Source organism: Ahaetulla prasina, chromosome 4 (assembly GCF_028640845.1).
Source record: "Ahaetulla prasina isolate Xishuangbanna chromosome 4, ASM2864084v1, whole genome shotgun sequence".
Classification (NCBI taxonomy): Eukaryota; Metazoa; Chordata; class Lepidosauria; order Squamata; family Colubridae; genus Ahaetulla; species Ahaetulla prasina.
The window spans coordinates 44,017,018-44,035,383 of NC_080542.1; the positions used below are offsets into that span (position 1 = coordinate 44,017,018).

The 18,366-nt window shown below is 41.9% G+C and overlaps 1 protein-coding gene across 3 annotated transcripts in view; it reads right to left on the bottom strand.

The window, feature by feature from the left end:
* Positions 1 to 18,044, bottom strand: part of RAPGEFL1 (Rap guanine nucleotide exchange factor like 1) — a 76,177-nt gene extending 58,133 nt beyond the window's left edge. For 2 of the 3 annotated variants that reach the window (XM_058181059.1, XM_058181056.1), the window contains exon 1: positions 16,733 to 18,044. In XM_058181059.1, coding sequence (XP_058037042.1) covers positions 16,733 to 17,150 — 418 coding nt within the window. In that variant the 5' untranslated portion in view covers positions 17,151 to 18,044. The remainder of the gene's footprint in view (positions 1 to 16,732) is intronic. The other variant, XM_058181058.1, reaches the window with a different exon arrangement.
* Positions 18,045 to 18,366: the final 322 nt, after the last annotated feature.

The window sequence follows — 18,366 nt, forward strand, 5'->3', positions numbered from 1 at the left end:
TTGGTTATCTTCTTGCAGCTATTTCATTACCCAAACTAGGTAACATCTTTATTAGCACTAATGATGTTACTAAGTTTGGGTAATGAATCTTCTGCAAGAAAACAACCAAGCTCAGCGCTAAGGACCCCTCAATGGCTGTCGTGGAAAATAAGTGGGGAAGGGACATTGAGGGAGTTCCAAGATGGGGTTCTTTTCTTTCTTCAGTTAAGTTTGGAATAACTTTCTTCAGTTATGCTAGGTAGCATAACCAAGCATCATCTTGGTTACAACCGCAATGGAGGCCAGGTTTCCATTGCTACACAAAAATGGCTGTTAAATCAGTCATGATTTTATGACCTTTTTTGGCCATGGACATTAAGTGAATCACATGGTTGCTAAGTGAATCCGGCTTCCCCCATTGACTTTGCTTGCTGGAATCTGGCTGGGAAAATCACAAATAAAGACAGCACGTTCCTGGAATGCTGCACAATTAAAAATGCAAGCTGGTTGCCAAGGGGTCGAATTTTCATCATGTGACTGTGGGAATGCTATGACAGTCATAAGTGTGGGACCAGTGGCAAGTAATTTTTTGTCAGTGCCACTGTAACTTCAAGCATTCATTAAAACAAATGGTTGTAAGCAATGGTGGGTTTCATATTTTTTTACTACCGGTTCTGTGGGTGTGGCTTGGTGAGCGTGGCAAGGGAAGGATACTGTAAAATCTCCATTCCCACCCCAATTCAGGGGAAGATTACTGCAAAATCCCCATTTCCTCCCGATTAGCTGGGGCTTGGGAGGCAGAAAATATATGGGGGCGGGGCCACTCCGAACTACTCAAAACTTCCACTACTGGTTCTCCAGAACTGGTCAGAACCTGCTGAAACCCACCTCTGGTTGTAAGTCTAGACCTATCTGTATTATTATGGCTTACGCTATATTTTGCACACATTCATTGCTGCTTCCCCAATTTGGTATTCTCCCAGAGTGCTGGACATTAGTAGCCACTGTAGGAGGTTGAAATTCCATAAACTGAAATCCAATACATATAGAGAACCCAAACTGGAGAAAACTATTTTGCTGCCTCAAAATGATGGCAAAAGACCCCCAGGTAACTTCAGTTGGAGAAGTTCCAAGGACATAAGCTACCTGCAGGCTCATATGTCATATCATTGTGCAAATGACATAAATTACTTCATTGGCAATACAATTTGATTTGTGAGTTGCCACCATTATTTCCCCACTCATCTGCACAGGCAGGAAAGAAGAGCAGAGGGGATGGAGGAGAGGGAAGGGAAATGTTGCTCTTGCTTCTCTAGAACTGTTTTAGAGTTCTAGAGTTTTATCCACTCTTGCTTTAAAATTGTTAGTGTGCATTACTAAAATTACTGTTCTAACACTTTGCTTGATGTCTCTAAACCATGAAGAAAACAGTTATATCTGGAGAGTGCAGAGTGCATCTCTTCCTGCCATTTTCTTTTCCTCCATGGTGCTAGGAGACAATTCATTAGAAATCTGAGCGGACCAATTAGAAACACCTTTTGGAATTAGTCCACAGGATGCTCTCTGCATTAAAAAAACACTGGGAGACTTTTTCATGCATCATCAAGGTAATGTTCCATCCAATTTGGCCCTGACAGAATTAATGATTTGCTTTGTGTCCAGGTTTATCTGGAGCAAATACACTTTTCTCATTATATTGGAATCAGAATTTCAAACATGTGAGCTCTTTGTTACTTAGCAGTTACTTTCTGCTTTGAAATCAGAACTGGAAAACAGAGACAACTGTGACCCAGGGATGAAATACTCCAGGTCGGACCGGATCGCCTGATCCGGTAGCGATGGCGGCAAATGATTCGGAGAACCGGTAGGAAAAATCCCTCTCCCCCCGCCTAGCTGAGCTGCGCAATCACCAGAAGGTTGGTTTTTTTTTACTTTTAAAAGCATTTTTTCTTTGGCCGAAAAAATGCTTTTAAAAGTTAAAAAAAAGCCTCTGATGATCACGCAGCTCAGCTGGGATTGTCTGACCCTTTTAAAAGCATTTTTTCTCAACCTCTTCAGCCAAAGAGGTTGTAGAAAAAAATCTTTTAAAGGGTTCTGGCAATCAAGCAACTCAGCTGGGATCGTCAGAACTCTTTAAAAGCATTTTTTCTACAGCCTCTTCGGCCAAAGAAATTGTAAAAAAAAAGGCTCCTCTAGTGATTCCAGCTGAGTTGCCTGATCATCAGAGGCTTTTAAAAGCATTTTTTGTCAAAGAGGTTGTCGAAGAGGTTGTAGAAAAAAATGCTTTTAAAAGTAAAAAAAAACCTTGGTCACGCCCACCCAGTCACATTACACCCCACCAACAAGCCACGCCCACAGAACAAATTTTACATTTCACCCCTGCTGTGACCTACTATGCAATATTGTCCCCATTGCCCCAAAGGATGACGAGAGTCAGGGAGATCTTGAATTAAACTTACATCAGATACAAATGTTAACTATAAGGAATTGACACAAAATCCTAATTAAAGTTAGGCCCGTTAGCCTACTGCTGTCCAAAGTGTATAATTCAAACAATTGCATTAATAAGAATTCCTAACTTTAAAAAATAAACAATAAAGCTATGCCCAGCTTTTTGGACATGTGCATAGAACACATATTCTACAGCCCAGCTGCTGCTGCATCTAAGCTTACCAAGGAATGCAGAGCTTCTGTGAAATACTTATGACTTTAACACAGAAGTACTAATAGTAGAAGTGCTGCTGTGAAGCCATAGGTAACTTTACCATGGAGCCATAGGCTGCAGATCTGCCTCTACATTTTCCATGGGAAGGAAAATGGGAGAAGCGGCTATTTCCCTGCTTTTCCTTGGTGGGAAGCAAATTTGTTTGGAGCTGGGAGGACCATTCCCCCCAAATACCCGTTTCTCAGCCCTCACTTTGCCTACCCTCTATATAAAAACAGCTCCTTTGTCGCACAGCTCTCCAATCCCACTGAGATGTCAGTCTATAACAGTGACAGCTAACTTTTTGCCATTGGGTGCCAAAAGCAGGGTGGGAGCACGGGGGGTTGTGCATGTGCGTGCCCACATCCAAAATTCAATGTGCTTCATCCCCCCCTGTGCATGCGCAACGCGACCCCCACGCGTCTCCCGCTTTTGGTACGTGATGGCACGGTGGGCCTGGTAGGCCTGTTTTTCACTCTCTCCAGGCTCCAGAGGCTTTAAAGGAGCCTGGGAAGGGCAAAAACGGCCTTCCCCACCCTTCAGAGGCCCTCAGAAGCCAGAAACACCCTGTTTCCTGACTTCCGATGGGCCTGGAAGGCCCAAAAATCAGCTGGCCGGCACACGCACGCACGCTGGAGCTAAGCTAGGGCAACTCGCGTGCCCAGAGATATGGCTCTGCGTGCCACCTGTGGTACCCGTGCCGTAGGTTCACCATCACGGGTCTATAATATCAGAGACCTGCTTGCCTCACTTCACCCTCATTCAAGAGAAGCAAAGACCTTCCTCTTCTCTTATTGAGAGTGGCGGGAGAGAACAAGGGGAGAAAGGTGGTAGAAAACAACTCCTTTGGTGCCAGTGCTCTGTTCTTGTGAAATAATCACTCCATAGAATTGGAGAACTGACTCCAAAAGATGTGTAGACCTTCTGCTGCCAGCATCTGGCATCAAAGCAAGTGTTTTCTACCCAATCTCTTTCCTTCCCCTGCTTCTGGCATGGACAGACTTCTATTCTGCTTCGTTGCCAAGGCAGTAGGCATTGGAAGTACTGGGAACACATCTTTAAGCCGTGCATTTTTCTGCCATCTCCAGTTAGTTAGCTCATTTTAGTTGTTCTGTGAAGAGACCTAAATCACAGCTCTATACAGAAATAACTCCGTATTTTATTTTTTTAAAATGCAACCAGCAAGATAGTTTAAGTTATTTATTCCTAATTCTGATGTCCCGCATCAGTAGCACAATTCATACATTGCAAAATTGGGAGGGTGCCCTGTTGTTAGCTGACTTCACTCAAATGATGTCAGCCACCTGCAGACATTTGTGCATTCAACAAAGATGACTGCAAGAAGTTTGGGATCTGAATCTTGTTTGGCTTCTTTGTCCACCCTGGATGATTGATCCAGTATTATCAAATTTTAATCCCGCGAGGCATCTGCTTGCATTCAGACAACTACCCCAAATATCACTCCAGCCACCTCAATATTGGTTGAGAACAATGGAAGTTGGCACCTGAAGTATTTGGGGTGGGGGTATGACAGTTTGGAGAAAACTGAGATGAGTTAGTCAAATGGTAGGAGTAAGGTCAGCTAGCATATGATGAGGTGGAGCTTCACTATACATTAGCTAAAGTTTTCATTGTACAAAATATTGCGGACGGGATATTGAGGGAAGGGAAGAGGGAAGTGGCTTCATTAGTGCAGAGGGAGAATTTATGCCAGGTAGTGGACATGCTGGCTAAGGATTATGGAACACAAACATACATGACATTTGGGATAAGGAAACTGATCCACTGTAGCTTGTATGGTAACAGAGAAACAAGCTCTTATCTGATGGCAATGGGGAAATTGTAATTTGGAGGCAAGAAGAAAAATATACCAATGTTGGCATTGTTTAAAGAATCAAAAATAGGCAATTATTGCAGATTTAACTTGCAAGGAACATTGCAGATGCACGTAAGGAATAAGATAAAATCAGCAACAGAAGAATTTGGAAGATGAAGATTACACTACATCCTTACAGGGGTAACACTAGAATAAGATTGACAAGCTAGTTTTAAAACAGGGTTCCCCAACCCCTGGTCCATGGACTGGCACCGAGTTGCAGCATGCCATCAACTGGGTCACGCAAAGAAGCGAAGCCCCATCTGCAGGGTGCAGGCAGCATGCAAAACCATGCCCCCTCTAGTCTGCAGAAAAACCTTTCTCCATGGAACTGGTCCCTGGTGCCAAAAAATTTGGGGCCACTGTTTTAAAAGATGCACGATTAAAGATAGGCATACAACATCCAGTTCTGCAACAGCTGTGGTCTTAAAGCTAGATCTCCAAATTCACCACATATTTTTTAATTTGGCAGAATTGCCATATTGTGGGGAGATAAAGAATAACAGGAGGTAAGAAAAAGAGAGAAAGAGAAAGATCAAGTTTGAATAACACAATACTATAAACTAAAATAGGCTGGATAATGTATGGTTCAATGATTTGTAGGCTAACAGATGTTGTCTTAATGTACTATATGAATCAGGCCTGCAAAAACCTTGTTGACCATTACATGGCAGTAAAGTGAAATGCAAAATTGATTCTGCTGTATTTTTGCAGCCCACATCTGGGAGTCTATGGACAGTGGGATAATTAAACATCGGGATACAGAGTTATTTTTCTTGGTCTAAGATTTAGCATGTTGCACACAGATAGAGGGAGTGGAGTGAGGAGGTGGATCCCCTGGAGAGAAGGGCTGCACTCCAGCGGAGTAAGAGGCAACTCAGCCCAGATATTTTGTGTGAAAGAAAGAGGCTGAGGACAGCCCTTCCTAATAGTTCACAGAGTATATTGTAGAAGCATATTGTACTATTATATTGTAATGCTCAGTCTGGCAGCTTATAGGTGTGAAACAATAAAACTCGGTTTTGATGAATCACCTTGTGCCATTTTGTTTTGGGGCCTGATAGCATTCCAGAAAGAAGAACTAAAGGGTGGATACAGTGATACAGTGCTCTAGAGTGTGAAAGGGTCTTCTTGCCCAGAGTCCTCCCAACTCTGACAGCACCACTGATCTAGAAGCAGGATTGATCCCTTGAATAACCTCTGGAGACAACTTCAAAGAACTTTCAGTTTCTTGTGCTAGTTGGTAAGTACTTTGGTCCCTGCTAGCTGGCCAAGTGCTGCTAGTTGAAGCAACTTTGACTTGATCCAGCCAAGACATTGTTACCTTTCAATTCTATTAAAGAGGGGAAATAACTCATCATTTTTTTCATCACATCAGTTTTACATTTCTGGCAGAAGAGAAAGCAATGGAGCCTGAAAAACCTTAACTTTAGCAGAAAGACTCAGTTTGGATGTCAAGCTCAGATCAAAGCAATTCTAGTGTGCTTTGTGTGAAGAAAATTTTATACAAGGGGCAGTCACAGAGGTGATAGGGTGGGGGATTAAGAAAATCCTTGGTACAATGGGGAAACCATACACTGCAGCTGGGGTGGTCCCGCAATTAGTGATGCACAACAATAGAAAAAGAAAGCAAATCTCTTTGGCTCCCAGTTTTTCCCAGGCAGGGCAGGCCTGTGCAAATATTTCAGTCAGCCATCAAGAGCACACAGGCCTTGCATTTCTCCCCCCCCCTTTTTTTTTCCAGGGGAGGGGGGGGAGGTTAAGACACACATATAATTATATCCTAAGGGAGAGAGCAACATAAAAGGAGACTGTGTCTCCAGCGGTTGGAGTGGGAAGCCGAAAACTAGAATCATTGGATTCACATGAACTGACAGCAAATGCTACGGGAGCTCTAGATAAACAGCCTCTTACAAAGGCAATGGCATTGATCATGGAGAAGAACAAAGAGGCACGAGAAAGAGGTAATTTTTATCAGGAAAGGATGCTGTTTCTAAAAAGAAAATTGCTGTGGTTCAAGCCTGAACCCCAGACATGCCAGTCCCTGCCATTTCTTAAATAAAAAAATGCATAAGGTAAGATGGGGTTATATTTATGATCAGAAAAGCCATCTGTACCAGCTCAGAGTTATTTATGCTTTTTTAATCACACCCTAATAATGCAGTGCAACTAGCTGTATCTACACCACTCAGTACTATTATGATTTCAAACATTTATTGAAAAAAATAGTTGTAAGTCAAGGACCGCCAGTGTCTCACACTCGGCTGAATTACAGGTTGGACTAGCCTTCAATAGGGTTGACTAACAATTTAGAGTGCTGGCAGGTTTTCTAAGCTCTGATCCACAGTCACAGAAAGGCAGAGACAAATTGTAATGCATTACTAAACAAGCAGTGCAAAGAGATTTGTTCAGCATGGAGCCATCTCCACACACACCCCTTTCTCTCCCCCACCCGCCATCTTGCTATATGTAGAATCTGTGTGTTTCACAGAAAGTCTGTCTTCAACCCAAGCACAGGAGCATATCCAATGAGAGAACCTAGACCCGTGATGGCGAACCAATGGCAGAGGTGCCACAGGTGGCACACGGAGCCATATCTGTACGCAGGCGAGCGTTGCCCTAGCTCTGCTCCAGCGTGCATGGGCGCGCTGGCCTGCTGATTTTCAGGCCTTCCAGTCCCATCAGAAGTCGGGAAACGGGCTATTTCCGGCCTCCGGGGTGGTGAGGAAGGCCATTTACACCCTCCTCAGGCTCCTAGAAAATGTCTGGAGCTTGGGAAGGGCAAAAAATGGGCCTACCGGGCCCACCATGCCATTGTGTGCCAGAAACGAGGGGAGCGCGGGGTGGTCATATGCACATGCATGGGAGGGCAGGGCACATTGAATTAAGGGTGTGGGCATGCACGCGTGCAATTCCCCCCACATTTCCCCCGCTTTTGGCACGCAATGACAAAAATGTTAGCCATCACTGACCTAGACAGTAGGGCTAGGGAAAAAAAGGCCCCTTAACTATGGAGAGAATTATCTAGAATTCTATCTCAGGGTTAGAAAATGTCCTGATTTGAGTCATCTCACTAATACCAACAGGAATAGAAGTTATGAGAATTGTGGGCAAAAAATGGAAAGTAAAATTTTTCACACATTTCTGTCCTAACACCACAATTAATTGCCAGTTGCCCCACAAAGGAAATAAAGATAAGCCTTGCTCCAAGACAAAATAGTAGTTCTTTGGTTCTCAGCTGGATTTAAACTTGTTAAAAACAAGTTTCTACTTCTCAAGGTAGCTGTGATAACAATTTATAAGCCTCAAAAGTGCCTGTGAAAATTCAGAAGTTCTCAAATACATATATAGTATATGAACTCTGCCACACTCCTTAGGGAAAAAAAAACACCATTAGAGATTATCTCATTCAAATTTTATAAAAACTAACTCACTAGGTTCATATATTGAGCTATATATTGGGTTATGGGTTATATATTTGGGTTTCATTTAGCATGCTGTGTGAATCCAGCCTCTGCAAACCACATTCACATCATATGCTTAGGCAAATATTTTTTATCCCATCATAGCTGCACCTTACTTGGTTAATCCAGTGGTGAAATCTATTTTTTTTTTCTACTGGTTTTGTGCGCGTGGCTTTTTGGGTGTGTCAGGGGAAGGATACTGCAAAATCTCCATTCCCACCCTACTCCAGGGGAAAGATACTGCAAAATCCCCATTCCCTCCCCACTCTGGGGCCAGTCAGAGGTGGTATTTGCCGGTTCTTCGAACTGCTCAAAATTTCCGCTACCGGTTCTCCAGAACCTGTCCGAACCTGCTGGATTTTACCCCTGGGTTAATCCAATTTGAAATTGACATCATTCAACTTATACCAGTCTAGCTATATTACAAACCTCAGACTGTACTTTCACAGATCCCACAACACAATGATCATTAAATCTTGTTTAAAATGCAGCAGTGTGTCTATATGTGTGTAAAATGGCCTCCCCATTGAACAATCTTCCTAATTTTAGTGTATTGTGTAAATAGCATAAATATCTGTTAATAAAGAATTGGAAAAGCATAAAAAGAAATAGAATAGTGTACGGTATCCTACAAGAAAATGTGGTGGGCTGGTCGGGTCCCTGAAAAGGAACTCTGCATATTATAATGTACTGTTTATGAGTTCCCCTAGTTAGAATAAATAAAAAGATTAACAATTCCACGAATTTTTATTCTTCTAAAAATTAGAGTATGAAATGCCGGTCACAGAATGTCATACGTGAAGAGTAAATATAAGGCAAACTGGTCTCTGCAAAGCAAACAAATGTATTAAGTAACTAAATTTAAGCAAGCCGAGTCATATTATTTCTCATCAACAAATATGGCATGCAGTCAAATTTAAATGGGAGGGGCCGCGCGAGGGGGGGGGGGCTATCCACTTAACCAACCACAGTGCTAATGCAACTTGTGCTAGTACATTTGTGGTCAACCAAACCCATTGAACTAAAATCATTCAAATAACGGGAACCACTATCACAAATCAACCAGCATAGACAGAACTTTAATATCAAGTAGTAGCAACTTAAATATAGGAGGTTTTTTCCCCTTTTCAGACATTTTACACTTTAGTTGACATTTACTGACTAGTTTTAAGTATTATGCTAAGACAAAAAGTTGATGTTGAAATGTAAACCCAGCTGCTGAATTAGTTAGAGAGGTACGTGCATCTGTATACTGTCTTCCTATTTATCCTAAACTATGCCTTGCTTAACTATATTTCGGTTCGCACTATATTAATCTGACACTCATAATTCACAAATGAGAACTAACAGTTCACATACACAAGAAGGGAAGGATCTGCAAGATGGTAGGTGTGATCATGTGACCAAGCCCCACCCTTTTTGTACATGTGAGCACTATCGATGCAGAGACAAAGGCAGTGGGTAGGTACTGGATTACACTGCCATATCTGCCATCTTTCAGATTGACAGCCACCAAAAATTACTAGGTGAAATTGGACCAGTCACTCTTTCTCCAACCAACCTGCATCATAGGGTTGTTGTAACAAGATAAATGGGGTTTCTCATGTGGGTTGTCCTGAACACCTAAAGGAAAAAGCAGGCAATAAATCTTAACTAATAAATAGAGTGAGAATTGTAAATTGTATCCCACAAAAACTTCACTGGTATCTGCAACAATTGCCTCCTCCTAGGTGGTATGCCCAATGTGTCTATGGGGTTTGAAATTTTTAAGAAAATGTTGGATAACCATCTGTCTGAGATGGTGTAGGGTTTCCTGCCTGGGCAGGGGGTTGGACTAGAAGGCCTCCAAGGTCCCTTCCAACTCTGTTGTTATTATTATTATTATTATAAATCCACGACATGGCATACTCATATTTTTTCCATCAAGATGCCAAGGGAACTCTACCCAAAACATTTGTAACTCAAGAAGAAAAGTTTTGCAAATTCCAAATTGCTCAGTGAGCTTGGGGTGGGGGATGTACTTCCAGTTACATGTAAAAATTCAGCCAGTACATGAAAAGGATGAATGCATGGGTAATGTCAATTTCCCCCTCCCGCATCCATGCAGCTTGGGCCTTTCTTGATCATATTTTGTTTTCTATCTAAAATTGGCCCTGGACTGGCGTTATAGATTAACAAAGAGGTCCAGGAACTCAGGGCTATGCAATCTGTTTTGCTATCACACAAGATTTTAAACCAAAGTCCATTTTGGTAAAGTACCTTGCTAAAGTTTGCCCCTACCTGTTTTCTTGCTCAAAAGAAGCTAAAGTCCCCATTAATCTAATTTATATTCCTTCAGTGGTCTATTTTTAAACCAAGATCTACTGCAAGTTTCAAATTATGCTGGAAACAATATATACATTCAATATTATAAAGGAAGAAGATACTAGATCTCCCAGATGCTGACTGGCTTTTGCCTTCCTTTTTATCCACAAATGTTTATGATTTATTAGAATAGGCGACTGACAACATGAGGGCTTTTTGTGCATGCTAAGAGACAATAGTTTATATTATTCTATTTTGTATATTGTGCATATTATTAGTGACCCTACATTATTGTAAGGGACAGTTTTTTATTTAAAAAAAAAACTGTCATATTTGATTTATTTACTTTTAACTATTTATTTTCTTTGTTTTGTTCTTAAATTTTCCTTTGTAAAGGAAAACTATAAGCATAAACAATTATTATATTTTTATCTATATGAATCTCTTCAGATTTTCCTCTTTATTCCAGTTTGTCCTTTATTTTTTTCCCCAAGAAAATAGATTCTCCCCCCGCAGCCTATAAATATTATGCCAGCCATCCCTTACCTGGGAATATATCAACTTGTGATGATGATAATTGTCTGTCTGTCGGTCTGTCAGTCTGTCTCAAAACAGTAAACATAAATAATGCTTCTGCTTTTTGTTTTGCTACAGCAACAACTTTGTGAGGTGGGCTGGGCTGAACTGAGAGAGAATGACTGCCTCAAAGTCACCCAGCAGCTTGCATGCCTAAGAAGGCCTAGAATTCAGGTTTATGCTTTCTAGACCAGCACCTTCACCACAAGACCAAACTGGTTCTCATATCATTCGCATTTATATCCCGCCCTTCTCCAAAAGACTCAGGGCGGCTTACACTATGTTAGCAATAGTCTTCATCCTATTTGTATATTTATATACAAAGTCAACTTATTGCCCCCAACAATCTGGGTCCTCATTTTACCTACCTTATAAAGGATGGAAGGCTGAGTCAACCTTGGGCTGGTGGGATTAGAACCTGCAGTAATTGCAGGCAGCTATGTTAATAACAGACTGCATTAGTCTGTTGAGCTACAAGAGGCTTCATAGAAAAAATGGGTAAACTCTGAGCTTTTGAAATTTCTTGTGGTTCTTCACTAGAACTACCAGGTCCAGTAATCAAATGCAGTGCAAAATTGTAGCATAAAATTAGTTCCTATTACACTTTACAAGACTCATCTGAATTACCAGAGATCAGGAATTATAATACAAATTCAGACATTAAATGTCCACAGAATATTCACTCTCTTTGCAAAAAGGTGAACTTGTAAAATTGGGATGGATAACACTGATTTTGCTCAGAGGACTACTAAAGCAATGAATTAAAACAGGCTAAAACATCACTTTCAGGATTCACAATTGTAATTGTCACTCTCCATCGAAAATGGCTTTTCAGTGGATCTTTGGCCTATAAAATGTGCTTTACCCAGACCTCAGAGATGTCAGTGGCACAAATTAGGGTTCAAGATCAAGACCTCAGCCTGAATTAGGGTTTAAAGAGGGATGGGTGGACAATGCACATAAAAGGGCAGAGAGAGCTTTGTACACACCACTCTTTAGATTTTTTTAACCATATCTGTGGGCCCTCATGATTTGAATGAAACCTTTTTTTTTCATATCTAATTTGATGAAACGTTTCAAAATTTTCAAGTATGAGATAATACAGTGTTTTGCAAACTTGGCAATTTTAAGATATGTAAACCTGAAAGTTGCCAAATTTGAAAAATACTGGCAGACTACAAAAGATTCCCCCTTTTTTCCAAATGCAACAAATTCCTAAGGACTTTGAAAAGTAAAACATACATAAATGATGGCTGGCTACCCTAAGCCACTTTGTCCATAACTCCGGCATGCAAAAATTATAAAATTGACCATATCAATAGTTGACTGTAAGTTATATGTATTAAATATTTCATTACCATACAGACAAGGATGAGGAAACCCAGTATTTTAGTGTATTGTTTTAGCTTAATTAATTTCACATCAGAAGATAACACTTTATGATAGCACCACTCCTCATGCATTTTTAGGAGGCATCAGGTAGTCCCCGAGTTAGGACCACAATTGAGCCCAAAATTTATATTGCTAAGTGAGACATTTGTTGTGACTTTTGCCCCATTTTATGACTTTTCTCATCATATTTGTTAAGTGAATCACTACAGTTCTTAAATTAGTCACACGGTTGTTAAGCAGATCTGGTTTCCCCATTGACTTTGCTTGTCAGAAGATCACCAAATGGGATCATGTGACTCTGGGTCACTGCAACCATCATAAATGTGAGTCAGCTGTTGAGCATCCAGATGAAAATCATGTGACCATGGGAATGCTGCAATGGTCATAAGTCTGAAAAATGGTAATAAGTCACTTTTTCAGTGCCATTGTAACTTTGAATGGTCATTAAATGAACTATTGTAAGTTGAAGATTGCCTGTATTCATGTATTGATTCAATACCATTCAGGCCCCCAGACATTAATACCGTATATACTCGAGTATAAGCCGAGTTTTTCAGCACGTTTTTTGTGCTGAAAAACGTCCCCTCGGCTTATACTCAAGTATATACGGCTTATACTCAAGTATATACGGCTTATACTCGAGTTTTTTTTTTTCTTCTTTTTTTCACATTATACCGGATGGTGCAAACTTGGCGGGCTTTTGCATTAGCGCGGGGAAGCCCTGCCGGTGCAGTGAGAGGGCGGGGCGGGGGAGCCGCCAGCCTTCTCGGCTGAGGGAGGGAGGCTTTCCCTGACCGGTAGCTGCCTCATTTCCCTCCCTCGGCTTATACTCGAGTCCCCAGTTTACCCCAGTTTTTTGGGGTAAAATTGGGGACCTCGGCTTATACTCGGATCGGCTTATATTCGAGTATATACGGTAATTAAATATAACATTGAAATTACCATTCCCACACCATTTAAAAACCTGAAAAAAACCCAGTAAATAAATTAGAATGAAACAAAACAATTATATTTATAAGTATTATGACAGATCCAAGAGATCTGGTATGGACACTTCAGGAATTAAATATCTAACTTACATCCTATTTCAGTCTTATATGCAACAGATACTGATGGCCTTCACTGAATTGATTATTTAGGATTGATTAATTGATGATAATTTAGTGTTGTTTAATGACAAAATAATATATAATCAGATTTCTCAGAAAAAATCCAAACTTTGACTATTTTATAATACAAATACTAGATATATTTCAAGTATTTCTAGTATAGTTCCTTCAGATACATTGGAATTTCAATTACTAAAATTCCACTAAAATGACTGAATATTCTGACAATTGTACTTCCGCAATAAAGCATGGGGCAGTGAAGTGTTTGAAGCACAGACGACTGTGCAGTGGACATCTGGATAACTTGTGAATTGCAAGTGATCAACAGGATTGACCTGAGGATACAGATGAGAAGCCCTGAACATCTATGGGGGTGGGTTTCTCTCATGGAGGAGCATGATTGACATTATGAATAATCATTTTTTGTAACTATCAATGAACTTTCCTTTTACAGATCCTTTTCTGCATTCCTACACATTCAAAATAGTATTCAAACCCACAGAGCAAGACAGGGAGTTAGGTTCAAAAGCCTATGTATTTTTAATGCTTGTATAGATAGTACTAGAGACTTGGCGAGGGTACTCAGGCCCTCCCCAAAAATAGACTCCACCCCTGCTATTTTCAAGTGCTGACTTGAAATAAAAGCACTTTCCCATACAATTTATTATTGAATCATGTACAAGGAAGTAAATTGACTGCAAGCTTTTTTGAAAAGATATTAGTTAAACAAATAGTCCTTGACTTAAAACAGTTCATTTAGTGACTGTCTGAACGGCACTGGAAAAGGAGACTTATGACCATTTTTCACACTTGCAACTGTTGCAGCATCCCCATGATCACATGGTCAAAATTCAGACACCTGGCAGCTGACTCATATTTATGACGGTTGCAGTATCCTGGGGTCAGGTGATCCCCTTTTGCAACCTTCTGACAAACAAAGTCAATGGGGAAGCCAGATTCACTTAACAACTACATTGCTAACTTAACAGATGCAATGATTCACTTAACAACTGTGGCAAGAAAAGTTATAAAATGGGGCAAACTCACTTAAATGTTTCATTTAACAACGTAAAATGAAACAAGGTAAAATTTGGGCTCAGTTGTGGTTGTAACTTAAGGACTACCTGTACATTTAAGTTAGAAATCCTTTCCAGTTTTAATTCCACAATATGATTTTGGTTACAAGCAGTGATTTATAAAGCATAATTTATGATTCAACATGTCTGAACCCACCTAACTGTCTTTTATTCAACAAACTACAAGGAAATTGTGGATTAATAAACGAGGTGAGCCTACTAATTGAGGGATACGTATTGTATTTGAAAAACAAAAAGGCCTTTTGCCACCACTTTAATCTGTAATTTTTTAATCCCATAGGGTATCATCACATTTCACTTCATTTATTCATTAGATTTATATCCTGCCTTTCATATAACTGTGTATCTTTAGCTGATTGCCTATCCAGCACTGAACACTATGTGTAAGTGAACCATTAAAGATATAGTTCAAGAGAACTTTTCATCATTCTGGGTTTTTTTGATGCGGTCAGTTTACACATTCAGTTGTCAGCTATCAAGGACAAAGCAATCACCTAGTATATAAGCAGGTATGAACTAGTCAGGCTTGTATTCCTGCTCCAAAACTGACTCTTACCCCAGCCCCATTGATCCCAGGGATGTCTGCAGAGAGGGTAAAAAAATGTCAAGATGGCAGCCACACCTGTGCATGCAACCAAAGGCTTGGCTCTTTTTTGTGAGTATCACACCACAGCTCCTCATTTATCAAACCACAGCTGAAATAATATTGCAAATGTACAAATGCTTACTAATTTAAAGTTTGTATTAGTCATCCACTTACATGTTCACATTAGGTTGATAGCTTGGGGAAAAAATTCCCTAAACTTATGATCTTTCACCTTCCATATACAGTTTTCTGATCGATAATCTGTTAAATAATATCTATGTATTACATGTAACCAGGCAAGCCACTCTTTTTGAAACCCACAATAAAAGACCAAGTTTTTTATAATGCAAGAGGTTATTGCACACGGAGCTACTAAAAATAGTTTTCAACCTACAAAAAGTGATTATTTATATAGCACATTTGCTAGGGAGTTCAAAGTCCCACCCACATCTTCCAACAATTATTCTTACAAAACTGCAAGACAAATCACAGGATCTTTGCTTCTACAGACATAATAGTATAACAGAGACAGGAGCATATTTTACATTCGCAACTGAGCTGAGATTCAAATTTGGTGTCTTTGATTTAGAACTCAATCATGACACCTTCCAATATCTCATATAAAGCCAGACTTTGCACAGCCTGGCATGTATGAGATGTATTCTGATGAGGGTTCTGAGAGAAATGATGGGCTTTTTATACCAACATATCCAATGCACACAGACCGGGCAAGGATGTATTCAGCATTTGAAAGTGATTGCTGCCACAGCCCCAAACTGATCTCTCTTTAAAAACCCTTACTGCTCACATTCATCTTGTTACATGCAAAAAGGATTTAAAAGTTTGGTTTTCTTTTCCCTTCACAGTTCCCTGAAAGGTTGATCTGACCTCATCCTCTGATCTAGACGGTCCACACATGAAGGCAGACCACCCCAAGAGCAAGCAAACTATCTTTTTTTAGCTCCAAAATATAATGACGATCACCCTGTGATAAGTATATCTCCCCTACTTAGTGCCAGCATTAGAAAAAAATGCCACCTGTATGGTGCTTCCTATGTTTGTCACCATCTAGGTATGAACAAGGTGAAGGTGAGAGACACCTCCTTTCTTTTCCTAATCTGTTCTTCTGCTGCTTCCCAAGCAATTTCCACTCTCATGTGAGACCTAGTTCTCCATGTCACTGCTTCCCACTAAGTGAGGTAACTAAAGAGAAAAGATGGAAATCAAATCACCCAAAGGAACATTTTGAAAGAAAAAAAATATTATATTCCTGATGCGCGCTCCCCAAACATATTCTCCCCAGTAGCGTTAAGAAAGGGAGGAGCATCCAGAAAAAAGATGATCTTGAAATCAAAGCTTTGAAAGGGCTAGATTCAAGACACTCTTTTTCCCCCTTCCCTATGATGTTATGTGTACTGGGATTAGCAATCCCTGAAATTCCAAACTGTTTCCTATTTGCAATTAAAGCAAGCTGATCTATCTAAGACTCCCACCATGAGCCCCCAACCCTGTCCATAACCTTTTAATCCCCTTCACTCTTGCCCGATCCGTAGCCCCTCTTCCCCATCTTGCAACTATTGTTCCCACCCCCCACCTTGGCAGCAGTCACAACCTTCACCCAAAGTCCCACCCGTGGATCCCTTACCGGCTCCACAGCCATGTCCATGAGGGGCTGTCGGGTCCCCTCCCAGCCTCTCCAGCACCCTCCCCACTAAGCGATCAGGGCTTTCCGGTTCTGCCAACGGGATCCAGCAGCAAGTAGGCACCGACTCGGGACTGAGCTGGGTTTCTCCTCCTCCGCCACCTCCTGGGGAAAGCTCCTCCGACGAGAAGGATGTTGGGGAGCGCAGAGAGGAATCGGGGGGCCGCAACTCCAGCCAGCGGCCGTCGCCCGTGGTTTCCGTGCCTCCTTCCGTCAGATCTTCAGGTGGCTCCTTAAGAAATCCAGGCAAGAGGATTTTGGAGACGCTTTGCCTGCGAGATAACTGCCCCCCCGAACTAGGAACAGCCCGGGCGGCCAAGTGAGAGCCCTGCTTCTTCAGAAATTTCTCCAAAGGCTTCATCCCACCGGCCACTGCGGGGGCACCCAAGGGCGCAGCAGGGCCCCAGGACGAGGGTTGATCCAATGCGCCCTTCTCAACCTAGGCCAAAATGGGAGATCAGGGGGGCCCACTTTGCGTGCTGAAGGGAGGTAATGGGAAGATGCGTGGTCAAACAGTCATGGATATACCCGATGTTGGCGAAGGGGCAAGAACTGGGAACGAAAGGGGAGGCGCAGCTTTAGACAATTTTACTGGACATGGAAAGGGGTTAAGGAGCAGAATAAACCCCAGTTTTGCGAGCTTGCTTCTCACAACGGGAGCAATTCAAGGGGCCCCTGGTGGACCTGGTCTGTCTGACCCCCGAGCTAAACGAAGAAGTAGAAAGGGTAGGAAGGAGGCGACTTCTCTTCTCTTCTCTTGACCACCTCAGCAGCGCCGAGCTGGCTAATCTCTTTGCCAGGATTCGCCGCCGCCGCCCCCACTTCTGTCCTTAGCGCAGAGAGGCGTGCGCCCTCAACCGAGTAGGGTTTTCCCGGAGTCGATGAGGGGAGCTCCGTTTGCAAGCCGGATCTCCCCACCGCCGCCGCCACACTGCAGCCCCGTCTCCTTCGCCTTTCCCACTCCGGGCGTCTTGTACGCTCTCTATTCGCCAGGCTGTTGCTGCTGCAGGCGGGATCCTCCTTTATGGATGCTCATGACAGCGGGGGAGGCAGGCACTGAAAGCAGCAGGAGCGTGGGCTGGAGCCTGCCTCTCTGCAGGGGAGTTTGCGGGCGGGGGGTGTTCTCGACTCTACCCCTTTCTCCTGCTTCGTATTTCGCGGCGTAAAATGAAGCAAGAGTCGCGAATCGGCAGCCGGCTTTCTTTCTCCCTCCAGATCTCCTTCACCCTGGGAGAGTAACAAGGCGGCTCTAAGCCCCGCCCCTATCTTCTCTTCCTCCTCCCCTTTTCTTGTTCTCTCTCTTTTTTTTTCTTTTATGCCTGCACTTGTTGCGTGCGGTAGTGTAGCCAAAATCGACACACACCTCGATCATGGACGAGGAATGGAATTAAAACCTCCTCCTCCATCACCTGAAGTTGCTCAGGTTAATTAATCAGGTTGTTCAACTACCAGCTTCATTAGAGTTTATGGATCTTGATACAGTTGTGCATGAGGGGGTAGAAGTGGAATGTTTTAAAGTATGTTTTAATTTACTTACGTTCTATGAGTTATTAGATGAACAAAAAATCATTAGCCCA